General features: G+C 49.4%; 1 protein-coding gene across 1 annotated transcript in view; it reads left to right on the top strand.

Moving 5' to 3' along the window:
- Window positions 1-7,942: 7,942 nt before the first annotated feature.
- Window positions 7,943-17,993, top strand: part of CDC20 (cell division cycle 20) — a 50,381-nt gene continuing 40,330 nt past the window's right edge. The window contains exons 1-3 of the mRNA XM_063939323.1: window positions 7,943-8,047; window positions 8,916-9,134; window positions 10,220-10,365. Of these exons, the coding sequence (XP_063795393.1) occupies window positions 8,927-9,134; window positions 10,220-10,365 (354 nt within the window). The 5' untranslated portion in view covers window positions 7,943-8,047; window positions 8,916-8,926. The remainder of the gene's footprint in view (window positions 8,048-8,915; window positions 9,135-10,219; window positions 10,366-17,993) is intronic.

Consider the following 17,993-nt stretch of genomic DNA (forward strand, 5'->3'; position numbering starts at 1 on the left):
AGCATCGGCTTCACAAAACTTTTCCCTGATGGGGGCGTAGAGTCCATCCCTACCGTGGAGAATGCCAACGGATTTATAATAGGATGCTTGTCTGAAGACTCTGACTCATTTTCTTGCTCCCATGAGCGGGAAAGGGCATCGGCCTTGCGATTCTGAGAGCCCGGACAGAACTGGAGTTTAAAGTCGAACCTGGAAAAGAAAAGTGCCCATCTGGCCTGACGAGGGTTGAGACATTGTGCGCCCTTCAGGTATAAAAGGTTCTTGTGGTCTGTAAGTATGGTGATTGAATGAGAAGCTCCCTCCAACAGATACCTCCACTCTTCTAGAGCGAGCTTGATGGCTAGCAACTCCTGGTCGCCAATGGCATAGTTGCGCTCAGCTGGGGAGAACTTCCGGGAGAAGAAACTGCAAGGGTGTAAATGGCCATCTTTAGCCCTCTGAGATAACACCGCTCCTACTCCAACGGAGGAGGCATCCACCTCTAAGATGAAAGGAGAGTCGATGTCAGGCTGTTTCAGAACAGGCGCAGAGATGAACCTTTGTTTTAAAAGATGAAATGCTTGCATGGCTTCTTCAGACCACTTGGACGGGTTAGCACCCTTCTTAGTGAAAGCAGTAATAGGCGCCACAATGGTGGAAAAGTCTCGTATAAACTTTCGGTAATAGTTGGCGAACCCTAAGAACCTCTGGACCCCTTTGAGGGTTAAGGGTACCGGCCAATTTTGGATTGCTTGTAGTTTCTCAGGATCCATCTCTAGTCCGGAACCGGACACAATGTACCCTAGAAACGGAATGGACTTGACTTCAAAGACGCATTTTTCTAATTTGCAATAAAGATGATTGACACGGAGACGGGACAGAACCTCTTTAACCCAAAAACGATGTTCCTCTAAATCGTTGGCAAAAATGAGGATATCGTCTAGATAGACCACGACATGACGGTATAGAATGTCTCTGAAGATCTCATTGACAAAATGCTGGAAGACAGCTGGAGCATTGCTCAATCCGAAGGGCATGACGAGGTACTCATAGTGTCCGTCATGGGTGTTAAAGGCGGTTTTCCACTCGTCACCCTCACGGATCCGGATGAGATTGTATGCACCTCGCAAGTCCAGCTTTGTAAAGATGGTAGCTCCGCTAACTCTGTCAAAGAGCTCAGTAATCAGGGGTAAAGGATAACGGTTCTTGATGGTAATGTCGTTCAACCCTCTGTAGTCGATGCACGGCCGCAGACCACCATCTTTCTTTTTTACAAAAAAGAAGCCTGCGCCGGCTGGAGAAGAAGAAGGTCGAATGAACCCCTTTGCTAGGTTCTCTTTAATATATTCCTCCATAGAATGCGTCTCAGGCAGAGACAACGGATAAGTTCGGCCTCGAGGTGGAACCTTCCCTGGAACGAGATCAATCGGACAGTCCCATTCTCTATGAGGAGGAAGGATATCAGCAGAAGCTTTACTGAACACATCCGTGAAATCTTGATATGGAGGAGGTGGAACATCAGACGACCTGGGGGAGGAAGAACAGACAGGCAATACTTTAAACAAACATGTCTCAGCACAGGAGGAACCCCATGCCAGGATTTGCGTAGTCGTCCAATCAATTGTAGGATTGTGAAGACGGAGCCATGGAAGGCCCAGGACCACAGGATGTGTGGCTCTTGGAATCACTAAAAAAGAAATAAGTTCGGAATGAAGAACTCCCACTCTCAGACGAACTGGTAGAGTCCTTAAAGAAATAACTGCATCAAAAATTTTGCTGCCATCCACGGCAGTTAAAGAAATGGACGAAGGAAGTCTCTCGGTGGGTAGGGACCACCGTTTAACATAGGCTTCGGTAATAAAGTTCCCAGCCGCTACGGAATCAAGGAGGGCAATGACGTTCCGATAACGTTGAGCAACTTGAAGCGAGACTGGGAGATTACAATCTTGAGGAGATGGAGAGGAGATCATTACTCCTAGCCGGCCCTCTCCTTGGCGAGCTAGGATTTGGAGTTTCCCGGACGTTTGGGACAGGCATTAATGGTGTGAGACGGAGCTGCACAATAGAGACAGAGAAACTCGGAGAGACGTCTTCGGCGCTCAGCAGGAGTTAAACGGGAACGGCCAAGTTGCATGGGCTCATCTTTAGATGGTGACAGTTGACGAGGAGGAGGAGCAGAAGATTTTGGAGCAGATGATCTTCCACGCTCAGTTGCTCTCTCTCTGAAACGTAAATCAACTTTCGTGCAGAGTGAGATTAGCTCATCTAACTTAAAAGGTAAGTCTCTGGTAGCTAACTCATCTTTAATACGCTCAGATAAGCCATGCCAGAATGCAGCATACAGGGCCTCGTCGTTCCATGCCAGTTCGGATGCCAGGATCTGGAACTGTATCAGATATTGTCCTACAGTACGTGACCCCTGGCGTAAACGGAGAATCTCGGATGAAGCTGAGGTTACCCGGCCTGGCTCGTCGAAGATGCGCCTGAATGTTGACACGAAGGCAGTGTAGGAAGATAGCAGGGTGTCGGACCTCTCCCATAACGGTGATGCCCAATCAAGGGCTGAGCCACTGAGAAGAGAAATAATGTAGGCAATTTTTGTACGGTCACTGGGAAAATTGCCAGGTTGTAGCTCAAACTGAATCTCACACTGGTTGAGAAATCCCCTGCAGAATCTTGGAGATCCGTCAAATTTTGCTGGCGTTGGAAGATGAAGACGTGGAGCAGAAATGGGTAAGGTGGGTGGGGTTATAGCTGGAGTCACTGTGGTTGACGCACCAGACGCGCCTGATCCACGGAGAGTTGTCTGAATCCCATCCAGCCGAGTAGAGAGATCCTGGAGACAGCGAATGATGTGGCCCTGTGCAGCCTCCTGATGTTCTAGTCGGGCTGCCAGTTCTTGCATCGGCCTGGCCGCTTGATCCTGGTCTCCGGCTGGATTCATTAGGTCAGTGCTTACTGTCACAACTGAGGGCCTGAGCTGACGGGAGGCAGCCTCAGTTGTAGGGGCTGAGATGTACCGGAACCTGGGAGGTTGTATCAGACCCCTGGACATGTAAGTAAGATGAATAATAACTGCCCGAAGGCGTGACCACGACAACATGGATAAAAGTCAATGATGTTTATTATGACAACTCCGCAACACAGCAGCAGTAAAAGAAAACGTAAAAGTCAGCAAAGAATAAATACAGTTCCTGGGTACTACAGGATGGCAGGAGCCACAGAGCACTGGTAGTGTGAGATAGTTCTTATGATCTTCTAGATGGAAAGTCCTTACCAGGCCCGACTGTAGCAATGGAGATAACCCAGGATTGTGCCAGCTGGTGTTCCAGGAAAAGCTGGGTTGCTGAAGATAAAACAGCTGCTGTGGATACTGGCTGGAACCAGACCGTTGCTAGCACGGAGTGGACACTGGCTGGAACCAGTTAAATAATAAATGAACTTGGGAGCGATGAAATATGAACTGAAATGTAGAACTTGAGAGCGGAGAAATAATAATACCGGTGGAGAGTGGTAAAGTGTAGAAAGGACACCGGCCCTTTAAGGGAAGCTGTACTCTGCTGGAAGCTGAGCTGGAAGCAGGTAATGTTGTAGCTGGAAACAGATGAATCCACAATGGATTGGAGAGTCAGGCTACACCGCAGGTGGAATGCTGGTGCGGGTCTCTATGGTGGAAGTCTTGAGACAGGAGCTGGAACCTGGAAGACAATCACAGGAGAGAGACAAACAGGAACTAGGTTTGACAACCAAAGCACTGACGCCTTCCTTGCTCAGGCACAGTGTATTTATACCTGCAGCAAGGAAGGGATTGGCTTGGCAATTATGCAGATTAAAAATACTGACAACAGATTGGAGGAAATGATCAGCTGACAGAATCCAAGATGGCTGCGCCCATGCAGACACTTGGAGGGAAGTTTGGTTTGTAATCCATGTGGTAATGAAAACAGTAATGGCGGCGCCGGCCACTGGAGACAGGAGACGCCAGGCTGACAAGTGCACATCCAACCACGCGGACACAGCGGAGGCCGCGGCTGACGTAATCGCCACTCTGACACTCTGCATGCAGAAGCTCAGGGACGGCGGCGGAGGCCGCGGGAGACGCCATGCCAGATGTAATAAGGCGTTACTGTGACAGCGTCTCAGAGAGACAGGAGAGGATGCAGGAATGTGAACATTAGGATAACAGATGGGATCCGGTCCTGGAGCGCTGAGCCAGCCTTAGGAGGCATCTGATGGGTAAGAAATGGCGTCCAGATACCCGGATCGTGACAGTTTGACCATGTTCTGTATTTCCAGAGCCTTTTCCACCAGAAGAAAGACTCTCTGTAATTCTGTATCCAGAATCATACCCAAGAATGACAGCCGTGTTGTCGGAACCAACTGTGATTTTGGCAAGTTTAGGAGCCAACCATGTTGTTGCAGAATTGTCAGGGAGAGCGTAACGTTTTTCAGTAATTGCTCCTTGGATCTCGCCTTTATCAGGAGATCGTCCAAGTACGGGATAATTGTGATTCCCTGCTTGCGCAGGAGAACCATAATTTCCGCCATAACTTTGGTGAAAATCCTCGGAGCTGTGGGCAGACCAAACGGCAACGTCTGAAATTGGTAATAACAATCCTGAACAGCAAACCTCAGATAAGCCTGATGTGGAGGATATATGGGGAGGTGTAAGTAGGCATCCTTTATGTCGACCGACACCATAAAATCCCCCTCCTCCAGACTGGAGATCACCGCTCGGATAGATACCTTCTTGAATTTGAATTTTTTTAGACAGAAATTGAGGGATTTTAGGTTCAGAATTGGTCTGACTGAGCCATCCGTCTTCGGGACCACAAACAGGCTCGAATAAAAGCCTTCCCCCTGTTGAGACGGGGGTACCGTGACAATGACTTGATTTTGACACAGCTTTAACATTGCAGCGCATACTACCTCCCTTTCTGGAAGAGAAGCTGGCAAGGCCGATTTGAAAAATCGGTGAGGGGGCACGTCTTGAAACTCCAATTTATACCCTTGGGCTACTATTTCCAATACCCAAGGATCCAGGGCCGAGCGAACCCAGACCTGACTGAAGAGTCGGAGACGTGCCCCCACCGGTGCGGACTCCCGCAGAGGATCCCCAGCGTCATGCGGTGGATTTGGTAGAAGCCGGGGAGGACTTCTGCTCTTGGAAACTTGCCACAGCCTGTGACCTTTTTCCCCTTCCTCTTCCTTTTGCAGCAAGGAAGGAAGACCCTCGTCCTTTTTTGTATTTATTGGGCCGAAAGGACTGCATCTGATAGTGTGGCGTTTTCTTTTGTTGTGCAGGGACATAAGGTAGAAACGATGACTTACCCGCGGTAGCCGTAGATACCAGGTCAGCGAGGCCGTCACCAAACAAGACACCACCTTTATACGGCAGAGACTCCATAGCCTTCTTAGTGTCAGCATCAGCATTCCATTGATTAATCCACAATGCCCTCCTAGCCGAGACTGCCATGGCATTGGCCCTTGATCCCAAAAGGCCAATATCCCTCGCAGCTTCCTTTAGATAGGCTGCAGCATCCTTGATATGACCCAGTGTCAAAAGAACGCTATCCCTATCCAGGGCATCTATATCAGATGACAAATTATTTGCCCACTTTTCAATAGCGCTATTCACCCATGCCAATGCAACGGCAGGCCTGAGCAGCGCACCTGTAGCGACATAAATGGATTTTAGTGTATTTTCCTGCTTACGATCCGCAGGATCCTTTAGGGCTGCCGTGTCAGGAGACGGAAGCGCCACCTTTTTAGACAGACGCGATAGAGCTTTGTCCACCGTGGGGGTTGACTCCCACTTTTCCCTGTCCCCAGAGGGGAACGGATATGCCACCGGAATTCTCCTGGGAACCTGTAACTTCTTGTCAGGATTTCCCAAGCTTTTTGAAAAAGAGCGTTCAGTTCATGAGAGGGAGGAAACGTCACCTCAGGTTTCTTTCCCTTAAACATACAGACCCTAGTATCAGGAACAGCAGGGTCTTCCGTGATATGTAATACGTCTTTTATCGCCACAATTATGTACTGAATGCTCTTAGCCAGTTTAGGATTCAATCTGGCATCACTATAGTCGACACTGGAATCAGAGTCCGTGTCGGTATCTGTATCCGCTATCTGGGTAAAGGAACGCTTCTGTGACCCTGAGGGGGTCTGAACTTGTGATAATGCATCCTCCATGGATTTTCTCCATGTCTGGTTCTGAGACTCATATTTATCTAATCTCTTATTTAATCGAGCTACATTTGCATTCAAAACACTCAAAACATTTACCCAATCAACCGTCGGCGGTGCTGACACGGTCACTCCCACAGTCTCTTCTGTCCCCACACCAGCCTCCTCCTGGGAAGAGCACTCAGCCTCAGACATGTCGACACACGCGTACCAACACCAGCGACCACACTGGGCTATAGGGGACAGACCCACAGTAAAGCCTGTCAGAGAAACACAGAGGGAGTTTGCCACCTCACAACCCAGCGCCTATCCCGGTACTGAAACTTATACACAATGCCTCAGACCTGTTAGCGCTTTTAGAATTATTAAAACAGCACCAAATTTACTGTGCCCCCGCCCCCCTGTTTTGCACCCTGTTACTTGGACAGTAGTGTAGGAGGCCAGGGCCAGCGATTCTGCAGCTCTGTGAAGAGAAAATGGTGCTGATTAGAGCTGTGAGGGCTAAGCCACGCCCCCTTAATGGCGCGCTTCAGTCGCGCTAATTTTCATATTCTTTATACTGACGGGGGTCTGGATATAGTGCCAAAGCACTGTATTCCTCTTTTGCCAGGTATTTATGAGGTATTATGCTGCCCAGGGCGCCTCCCCCTGCGCCCTGTAGTGCCGCTGTCAGTGTGGGAGCATGGCGTGCAGCGCGGCCGCTGCGCGATACCTCAAAGACACTGAAGTCTTCTGCCGTCACTGAAGTCTTCTGATCTTCTTTTACTCACCCGTCTTCTGACTTCTGGCTCTGCAAGGGGGTTGACGGCGCGGCTCCGGGAACGAGCATCTAGGCGTACCTAGCGATCAGACCCTTTGGAGCTAATGGTGTCCAGTAGCCTAAGAAGCAGAGCCTTGAAACTCGCAGAAGTAGGTCTGCTTCTCTCCCCTCAGTCCCACGAAGCAGGGAGCCTGTTGCCAGCAGAGCTTCCTGAAAATAAAAAACCTAACATAAGTCTTTTTTAGAGAAACTCAGTAGAGCTCCCCTGTGTGTGACCAGTCTCCCTGGGCATAGAATCTAACTGGGGTCTGGAGGAGGGGCATAGAGGGAGGAACCAGTTCACACCCATTTAAATTCTTAAAGTGCCCATGTCTCCTGCGGATCCTGTCTATACCCCATGGTTCTTGAAGCATCCCCAGCATCCTCTAGGACCTATGAGAAATGTAGATTTACCATACTATGCCTTTAAACCGGGACGCTCAGGGATTACACAGGTTCTCTAGCTGCTTAAAACCAGGTGAAATGCAGGCTTGAAGTCAGCCAGTCACAGAACCTGTGTAATTCATAAGTGTCCTGGTTTAAAGGGATAGTATAGTAAGCCTATAGAGAGAGAGAGAGGCAGAGATACATACACACATATTAAACTGACTTATTATGCAGATTATAAATTCCTGGTCATGTGTCAGTCACCCTGCCCTGTGTGCATGGGAAAGTGTCAGTAAAACACTGCAGATCTTGTGACAGGACTGGAGCCCTGGGCAACACCAAGCAGGAAAAACATTCCTCCTCATCCTCCTCACTACAACTGAATTGACTTTCCAGACTTTACCTTGCTTTTGCCACTAGCAAAAATGGCGGCGTAGGACTCAGTTCTACGTCACGCACATACAGCGAAATGCGGCTGGCCGCTTCGAATGAAGCCCCGCCCAGCCGACGGGGCACGTTGGCCCAATCAGAAAGCCCCATCGGACGCGACGCAGAAAGCGTCCCACGGTTGTCACGGAGACCGTCGCCGGCGAATAGCCAATCAGGTGACGCGGCGGCTGGAGTTTAAAACCTGGGGCGAGAGGCGTGCGCAGCGCTGTGTGACCGTTACTGGTGGCTACTGAGAGCGGTGTGACGGTGAGTGCGTTCCCCGGGATGTTGCTGCTGCGGCCTGAGGACCGTGTACACGGTGCTGGGCAGAGGAGAGCCTGTGGGGGAATGTGTCAGATGGGGCAGTGGTGTCAGCACTGCATGTTTATCAGGATATCCTCTGTTATAAGGCGTTGCCCCCTGTGCTGTGTGTGGGATATCTCTGGGCTGTATCTCCTATAGAGGCGTGTGGCCTTTATATAGGCTCCCTGCTGACTTATACTCATTGCTGCTTATTAGTACACACTGCAGTAACAATAATAATCTGTATTGTTACTCTATTATACCCCTCACTGCTGAAACACAGGTGCCACTGGGGCAGGCATGGTGTTGCCCAATTGGCATTGTGCCCTGGACAAAAAACTAACCCCAAATCTGTACATTGAGGGCTTTTTGTTCCTGTGCTGATGTGCGCCATCAACATAGGCTGGTGTATTAGCGCTCAGCTGTGCCATGTAGGGCCATAGCCTTGCAGCGTTACTGGGTGTAGGTTGTGCAGTGTGGTATTGCTACCCTTATTGCTAACGAACCAGTGTTGGATGTGTTTCATTACTTTATATCGGTGTTGCAAGCCCTGACCCCTCTGTCACATCTGCGGGTGGTCTCTGTTGCATGTGGCCTGTAACTGTATGCCTGTGGCTGGTTGTAACAACTTTTATGTTAAGATGACTACTGCTTATATTGTCACATGTTGCTGTTTGGAAGAAATTTGGGTTGATGTATCAGTGAAACGCCTGGTGTATGAGTGTTTGTGGTTTTTGGAAGGGGTGGTGGGGGGGTGCATGAGCTTTAGTGACTGGGTAGGTAATGTCACTCTCTAACTTCCTCTAACGCTGTCTAACTTGTCTCCATGCAGATTAAGGGATCATGGCGCAGTTTGTATTTGAAAATGATCTAAACAGTATTCTCAAGCTGGATGCACCAATCCCGAATGCACCTCTTGCAAGATGGCAGCGGAAGGCGAAGGAAGGGAGCTGCTCCTTTGCGAACACATCGGTGAACACTAGTGTTCTATCGCCCATGAAGGCTGCAAACCGGTCTCACAGTTCCAGCAAGACCCCTTCAAAAACTCCAGGTGTGGCGTTGTTCCGTCTGTCTTGGCACAGATTGACTGAAAAATGTGGCCCAATATGGCGGCGTGGGGCTTCATGACCAGCGCAGTTCTTCATGGCTGAGTAACTTGGGTATTGGGTGTCATGATAATGCGGTACCCCTCAAACTGCGCTGACAGGCCTGAGTCACGGTGTACGTGTTGCAGCTGCTAGGCCACTGAGCAACAATCCTTTCTGGCAAAGTCCCTGACACGACTATCCCTGTTGTGCTGTGGGCTTGTTCAATAACTTCTTATGCACACGCTTGTATAAGAACAGACCAGAGTAAAACGCCAGCTAGACAAATTCTTTAGCCTACTATCTAAGGAACCGTATTACCCAGTTTGAGACGTGACCAGTTTCAGGTTGGTAAAAGCAGAGATTGTAGTTGGTAAGGAACGTCCTTTTAGCAATACTTTTATGTCTTGCATGTAGGGTGGCCAAACACGGGACTGGTTTGTATCCTGTGTGGCCGCAGCCGCCCCACACACACAACTCACCATACTACACAGGCAGGAGGGTGGGTCACTTCCTCTGGGTGCGGTGGGTGACGGGCGGCTGGCTGCGCACAATTCCACCGTTTTTGGTAAGGTCTGTGTCTGGCTGCGCAACTTGACTTGACTTCACGTTGCATTGCGCAGGGGGAGAAGGAAGTCGAGCAGCGTCTGAGCCTCCTGAGGACGCTTAACGTTGCCCGGCATTTAAAAAGACACAGGGCCGCCTGATCCTGAAATCCCTGGGATTGGAGCGTCCAATCTGGGATTAAATCCCGCATTATTTTTGGCCTAAATCCTGGGATTGGCCATCCTATTTGTGGCATGTTAAACTAAATGGCTTAGTGGGATGAAGTTGGCATCACAATGTATGGGATACCAGCGCCCAGAATCCTGACTGATTCTGACGGGGGGGGTTAGGGTTACTTTAGTTGAGCACACCTGTCGGGATTTTAGGCATCCTGACTGCTGGTATCCCGTACCAAACTCTGTTTAATGATTGGTTAGCACAGGTCTAGTTTATTTTCGCACATTACTCTTATGAAGTGGAGTTGGTGACATGTTTGTCTCTTCAGGCAAATCCCAGGGTAAAATGCAGGGTACCCCGTCCAGAGCTGGTGGTGACCGGTACATTCCCAATCGGAGCACTATGCAAATGGATGTCGCCAGCTTTCTACTAACCAAAGAGAATGAGCCGACTGACCAGTCTCCCACAAAGAAGGTAATGCATATTGTCTGCTTCGTAACCCCCCAAAACATGGATGACTTGTAGCTGACCGTTGGGGTGTTTGTCAATCAGTTACTAAAAGAAGGCTGTGCCCTGCAATATCTGCCATAATGACCTAAATATCCTTGTGTGCTTTCAGATTGAGTTGCTCAGTGATCAGTTCATTAACGTTAGACAATCACAAATGCATTGTAAAGAGGTGCACTGACCTTGTTAGGCCTCTGGAACTGCTTAAGATACTCATCCTGGAATGCAGACTCTAATCCCATCTACATGTATGTGCACTCTGGGCAGTGTTGTCTGCGGGTGGTTCTGTGTGTCGGATGGTGGGAGTGCAGTGCTTATGGCAGCTGTTCCAAGTTATAAAGATGTTAAAAATGGTATGCTTTCTGCAGCAGGGTACATAGGGTTTCCACAGGGAAACATCGGGGGTGTAGTGGTGGATGAGGCATCCACCCGGGCACCAACAACCGAAGCTTTAGCTGTCCCAGGATGCATAGCTTCCCCCCTCTATAACTCTCTGCCTCCAGGCACTAGTAGCTCAGTTTTTCAGTCAGTGCCTGCAGCATAGCAGGAGCACTAAATTGCGCTGTGGACAGTTTCTGGGACTGCGTGGCACACGAGTGTGTGTGGTAGTGATTTCTCTCCACTTTATATCTATGCTTTGATAAATACCCCCCTTGGTGCTCCTGTGAACTGAGACTTGCAGATGTAAGATACCCATTTAAAGTACTAAGCTTCCATTGTAGTTCTGATTAAATTACCCACCACCCCATTCTAGAAGGATGAAGCTCAATGGGAGACTGCAGTCTTCTGAGCTACTGTGCATCATCACCAAACCCTATCCAGGGAGTCCTCCATTCCAGGCAGTGCGTTTCTTTAAAGCAAGAATGCCAAACTGTTAGGAGTTTCTCAAACTCTGTCCTCTGTTCTGATTTTCCAGGTCATCTGGATCTTTTAAATGGGATAGTAGGGAATGAATACATAGTAGGGAATGAATACAAGGTGGTCTGCAAAATGAGAATGGTTAGCGGCCCTAAGGACAGAGTCTGAGAAACTTTCCTAACATGGAAACTGTCTACAGAAGAATGAATGAGCACGTTGGTGTATACACTTGGTGGTCTATTACTAAGCAATGTGTTTTCAACCCGTATACCCCATGGGTTATGGGTGAGCTGCAGTCTTCAGCTTTTACATTAACTCAGGCTCCTATGCGAAGTCATATTTAACTTCCAATGCTACAGTGCAATGCAGGAGGTCTTTAAATGTGAATAGAGCTGGTGATCTACCGTGGCTAAATAGATGTGTCTTCTTAGATCTTTGCTCCGTGCATTACACAACGCATTGGTGACGTGTGACTCTGTAGCACAGAGCAGCTTTTTTTTTTCTTCTCTAGCATCCATAAGGGATATTGGGTGAAACTAGTATGATGGGTATAGACGTGGTCCAAAGGAGCCAGTGCACTTTAAATTTGAACTGGGTGTGCTGGCTCCACCCCTCCATGCCCCCTCCCACAGGCAGTTTAGAAAAAAATGCCTTCAGGTGAGGATGCACACTCAGAAGCTCCAGAGTTTTTCTTCAATTTCATTTTTAAAACTTTATTTATTTTTTCCCGGTATGCTGTCTGGGCATCGGCATCCCTGCACCATGGGAGTTGGGGGGTGTTCATTGGCCTTGCGAGGTGCAGAGCTGCTTCCCCGCTGCAGGACCGCTGTCTTGAGCGGGGCGCTGCGCCTTGGCTGTCACAGCCGCAGCACGTCACACACCCTTAACATTAGCCTGAAGGTGACATTGGTGGTGAGTACACACCAGGGACCCCGCTCCACCCCCTCCAATGGCTAGGTGCCATTGGAGGGGGTGGAGCTTCCTCAGAGTGGGACTAGCGGCGTTTTGGCGCCTTCCTCTTTCAGCAGCACACAGTCAGCACTTCCTACCTCAGACACGCTGGAAACTGGTACAGGGTGTAGCTAAGGGGGAGAGCTGCTTGTGTACACTTTTCTGTGCCTATTCAGGACTGCATTTATTAGTTATTGTGATTATAGAGATGAGTCTAACTGGGGCTGTGTAGCTCTGGGTGTGCTGGTATTTCTCCCTCTGGGTCTCCTCTCACATACAGTAGGGCAAGCTTGCTTTATAACTGTCTGTTTGTACTTGCTGTGAAATATGGGTAAGCACAAGCTGTGTAGTATCTGTCACACCAGATTCTCCATTATCAAATGACTGTTTCATGTGAGCAATGTAGTCAATCTTCACAAATTAGTGAAGAGGTTGGGGGAGAAGGGTACAGAGCCCCACTGGTTAGGGTCTGTTAAGAGTGATGTCAGATATGTCATCCCAGCTCACTGCTAATGTACAGAAAACCCAGCTGCTGCAACAAGCTGTTGCAGATTTAGCTGCTAGGGCTGATGCACAGCCCCTGCTTTCTCATGCAGGAACCCCAAAAGTGTGGTTTACCTGTGCTGCGATCTGATACAGATGATGATATCCAGGATGATGGGGATGACCTGGATCCCGATTCTACTCGGGGTATTGAACCCCTCATTTTGGCTATAAGGGATGTTACAGCTTCCTCTAGAGGACACTGCATCACAGCAGTTTGTTTGTTTTTCTTTGTACAAAACAAGCCCAATGTCACTTTACCTGAATCTCCAGAGTTAGATGACTTGTTTTAAACAAGCCTGGAAAAATCCAGACAAAATTCCAAGTGTCCAAAAAGTTTTTGTACACTTTCCCATTTGCTCCTCAAGGTAGAACATTTTGCGAGGAACCCACTGGGGTGGATGTCTCAGTCTCTCGCCTGTCTAAGAAGGCGGTGCTGCCTGCCCCGGTCTCCTTTACTGTGAAGGATCCTGGGGATAGAAATATTGAGACTACCCTAAAATCTGTATACACTGCAGCCGGCCTTTCACAAAGACAGGTCATTGCAGGTTGCTGGATGAGCCATGCTATTCATTTTTGGGCCACGCAAATTCAGTGGGGATATGCCCTTAGTTACTATGGTAACCCTCCTGCCACACATTAAGGACACTACCAGTGTCTGTGATTCTCTCAAGGAGATGGGGAACATTAATGCTCAGATGTCTGCCATGGCAGTGTCTGCACACAGGGTCTTGTGGTTGCATCAGTGGATTGCGGATGCAGAATCCAAACGTAGTGTGGAATCCCTCCCCTTTTCTGGGGAATGGCTCTATGGGGTTGAGTTGGATACATGAATTTCCAAAGTCACTGCAGGGAAATCCACATTTCTCCCCTCTGGACCCCTGCCAGCTAGGCATTCCTACCTGAGGCAGTCTGTCCAGTCTTTTCGGTCTAACAGATTTTGTTCTAGGGCCAGAGGTACCTCCACTGCGACTAGAGGTACCAGACAGTAGACAGCCCAGCTGTTGCAGGTTCTTGGGAGAGCACCAGTTCTGCTTCCACTGAGGTCTCGGCATGACGGTGCCCACCCAGCCCGAGGGGATCTCTAGATGGGAGCTCAACTGCATCACTTCAGCTGTGTCTGGGAGAGCTCCTGCCAGGACACCTGGGTAAAGGACATCTCTCACGGCTACAAGCTGGAGTTTGATGGCGCTCCTCCGCAATGATTTTTCAAATCAGCCTTTCCAGCTTTGAAGGATAAGCATGTTACATGGAAACAGGCCATCCAAAAATTGTTACTGTGCCACTGCAACATGGAAAGGGTTACTACTCCAACCTGTTTGTGGTACAGACACCAGACTGTTTGCTAGGGCCTATTTTGGATCTAATATCCTTGAACCCTTGCCTACAGGTTTGCAAGTTCCAGCTGGAATACTTGCGAGCAGTGCTTGCAGGCCTGGAAGACCGCAAGCTTTTATTGCTTCATTTAGGCTGCACTATCCAACTTCTGTCACAGCATGGTTAGATTCTCAATTTACAGAAGTCCCACCTGGAGCCAACTCAGCAGCTCCTGTTCCTGGGAATGTTGCTGGATACTGTGGCCCAGAAGGGTTCCTCCCAGGGGACACAGTGAGAGCATTTCAGGAGTTGGTCGCATGGTTCTCCGGCCTACTCAAATATCCATCCTTGCATAGGATTGTTGAGAAAGGTGCACCCTCATACGAGGTGATCCAGTATGGAAGGTTACATGCTAGAACTTTTCAATTGGATCTCCTGAGCAAGTGGTTCGGATGCACCAGATAATACGGCTGTCACCTCAGGCCAGGATTTCTCTCCTGTGGTGGCTGTGGTCCTCCAACCTACTGGAAGGCTAAAGTTTTGGGATCCAGGATTGGATACTCCTCAGGACGGATGAGTATGGGGAGCTGTCACCCAAAGGGCTCAGTTCCAGGGCAGGTGGTCAGCTCACGAAGCCCTCCTTTCCAATAAACAGTCTAGAACTTCAGGTGGTCTACAATGCCCTGCTTCAGGCCTCTCCTCTACCCAAGGATCGCACGATCAAAGTCCAGTCTGACAATGCCACAGCAGTGGTGTACATCAATCGGCAGGGAGAGACGAAAAGCAGAGCCTGCATGCGAGAGGTGTCAAGGATACTCTGGGTGCAAAGAAATGCAAGAGCACTGTTGGCAATCTTCATTCTGGGTGTGGCCAACTGGGAGGTGGACTTCCTGAGTCGTTGGGGCTCCACCATCTGGTGTTCCAGCAGATCATTAGCTGGTGGGGTTGCCCACAAATAGCCATGATGGCTTCTCATCTCAACAAGAAACTTCCCTGGTATTGCTCACGCACAGTGGACCTTCAGGCGAGGGCAGTGGACGCACTGGCGTTGCCTTGGCTGTAACAGCTGGTCTACCTGTTTTTCCTCCGATTCTGTTGCTCCCAAGGGTTTTAAAGCTAATTAGAAATCGGGGTGTTCAGGCAATTCTGATTGGCCTCAGAGCATGGTACGCAGTTCTGGACATGTCCGTCAAAGACCCTTAGCCTCTACCACTCAGAAGAGATCTTCTTCAGCAAGTACTGTTAATCTACCCGGACTTACGGTGACTTCATTTGACGGCATGGAGGTTGAGCGGCACTTCCTAGCTCACAAGAGCCTTTCCAAGAAGGTTATTGCTACCATGGTTCAGGCCCGGAAACCTGTGACGTCAAAACACAATCATATCTGGAGGATATGTCTCTTGGTGCGAGGCACGCAAGTATCCACCTGCAGAGTTTCACATGGGACATTTCCTGCAGGCTGGTGTGGATAAGGGCTTACGTCTGGTTTCTATTAAGGTCCAGATTTCAGCCCTCTATTTTTCTTCCAAAGAAATACTCCACATACAACCACCTTTTGTGCTGCCTCTGGCACCCTAGGATTTGGCTGTAGTATTGGCATTTCTACAGTCCTCCTGGTTTGAACCTGACAATGCAAGACCAGTACCTCATGTGGAAAACCGTAATGTTACTGGCCCTGGCTTCTGCTCAACGTGTCTCAGAATTGGGGGCCTTGTCGTGTAAAAGTCCGTACTTAGTCTTTTACAAAAGCTGAGCGGAGCTCCGGACTAGACTGCAATTCCTGCTGAAGGTTGTCTCTGCGTTTTTCCTCTGAATCAACCTATTGTGGTTCCGTCCACTTCTGACGCTTCTGCTCCTCCGGAGGCTTTGGATACAGTGCGTGTTTTGAAGATCTATGTGAAGTGCACGGCTCGGGTCAGAAAAACGGATTCCTTGTTCGTGCTTTATGTGCAGAAGGGTTGCCCTGCTTCAAAGCAGTCCATTGCTCTTTCAATTATGCATACTAGCCAGCAGGCCTATGTCGGCAGCCTTACCTGTTCCTAGGTCTCTGAAGGCCCACTCTACAAGATCAGTGGGCTCTTCCTGGGCAGCTGCCTGTGGAGTCTCGGCCTTGCAACTATGCTGAGCTCATATCTGGTCAGGGAAGAACACCTTTGAAATTCTACAAATTTGATACCCTGGCCAAAGAGGATACCCAGTTTGGGCAAGCAGTGCCGCCTCAGTGCGTTGACTTTTCTGCAGGTTCTTGTTCTATAGTTACCTGTTCAGCTGTTGCTGTTGTTGCCAGCCATTGCTGGTTGTTAGTGGTGTGCTGGTGTATATATCTCTCCACCTTTTATCTTATTCCTTCTCTCCTATGTCCTTTCACCTTCAGGCACGTTTTTTACCTTTAACTGCCTGTGGGAGGGGGCATAGAGGGGAGGAGCCAGCACACCCAGTTGAAGAAATTTAAAGTGCTCTCGCTCCTTTGGACTCCGTCTATACCCATCGTACTAGTTTCCCCCAATATCCCTTATGGAGTACGAGAGAAGTATTTACCGGTAGGTATTAAAATCCAAAAAATTATTTTTATTTTTTCCCGGTTCTCGCAACAATAAGTCTTAGACCTAAAGTAATGTAATAGGACACACAAGCAGCCTCTGCTGATTAAAATGAGGGGGTGATTCAGGACTGATTGCTGGGCTGCGAACTTTGCTGTCCTGCATTCCGATAGTTGCCGCCTGCAGGGGGAGTGTATATTCACCGTGCAAGTGTGCGATCCCATGTGTACACAGATGCAAAAATCCACTTTGTGCATTCTCTGTGCAGCCCTGGACTTACTCCTACATAAGAGGATGATCGGGTCTGAGTCGAATTGGGACACCCTCCCTGAAAACACTTGGACGCGCCTGCGTTTTCTCTGACGTCCTAGTGGATGCTGGGACTCCGTCAGGACCATGGGGATTAGCGGCTCCGCAGGAGACAGGGCACAAAATTTAAAAGTTTGACCACTAGGTGGTGTACTGGCTCCTCCCCCTATGACCCTCCTCCAAGCCTCAGTTAGGTTTTTGTGCCCGTCCGAGCAGGGTGCAATCTAGGTGGCTCTCCTAAAGAGCTGCTTAGAAAAAGTTTGTTAGGTTTTTTATTTTCAGTGAGTCCTGCTGGCAACAGGCTCACTGCAACGAGGGACTTGGGGGAGAAGAAGTGAACTCGCCTGCGTGCAGGATGGATTTGCTTCTTAGGCTACTGGACACTAGCTCCAGAGGGACGATCACAGGTACAGCCTGGATGGGTCACCGGAGCCGCGCCGCCGACCCCCTTGCAGATGCCGAATAGAGAAGAGGTCCAGAAACCGGCGGCAGAAGACGTCTCAGTCTTCATGAGGTAGTGCACAGCACTGCAGCTGTGCGCCATTGCTCTCCGCACACTTCACACCAGCGGTCACTGAGGGAGCAGGGCGCTGGGGGGGGGCGCCCTGGGCAGCAATGTAATATACCTATTCTGGCTAAAATATATCACATATAGCCCCTGGGGCTATATGGATGTATTTAACCCCTGCCAGGTTCCAAAAAAAACGGGTGAAGAAGCCTGCCGAAAAGGGGGCGGGGCCTATTCTCCTCAGCACACAGCGCCATTTTCCTGCCCAGCTCCGCTGCGAGGAAGGCTCCCAGGACTCTCCCCTGCACTGCACTACAGAAACCGGGTAAAAACAGAGAGGGGGGGCACTTATTGGCGATATTTATAATATTTGAGCTGCTATAAAGGGAACACACTTATTAAGGTTGTCCCTATATATATTTATAGCGCTTGGGTGTGTGCTGGCAAACTCTCCCTCTGTCTCCCCAAAGGGCTAGTGGGGTCCTGTCTTCTATCAGAGCATTCCCTGTGTCTGTACGTGTGTGTCGACATGTATGAGGACGATGTTGGCGTGGAGGCGGAGCAATTGC

This window comes from Pseudophryne corroboree, chromosome 9 (assembly GCF_028390025.1).
Source record: "Pseudophryne corroboree isolate aPseCor3 chromosome 9, aPseCor3.hap2, whole genome shotgun sequence".
Lineage (NCBI taxonomy): Eukaryota > Metazoa > Chordata > Amphibia > Anura > Myobatrachidae > Pseudophryne > Pseudophryne corroboree.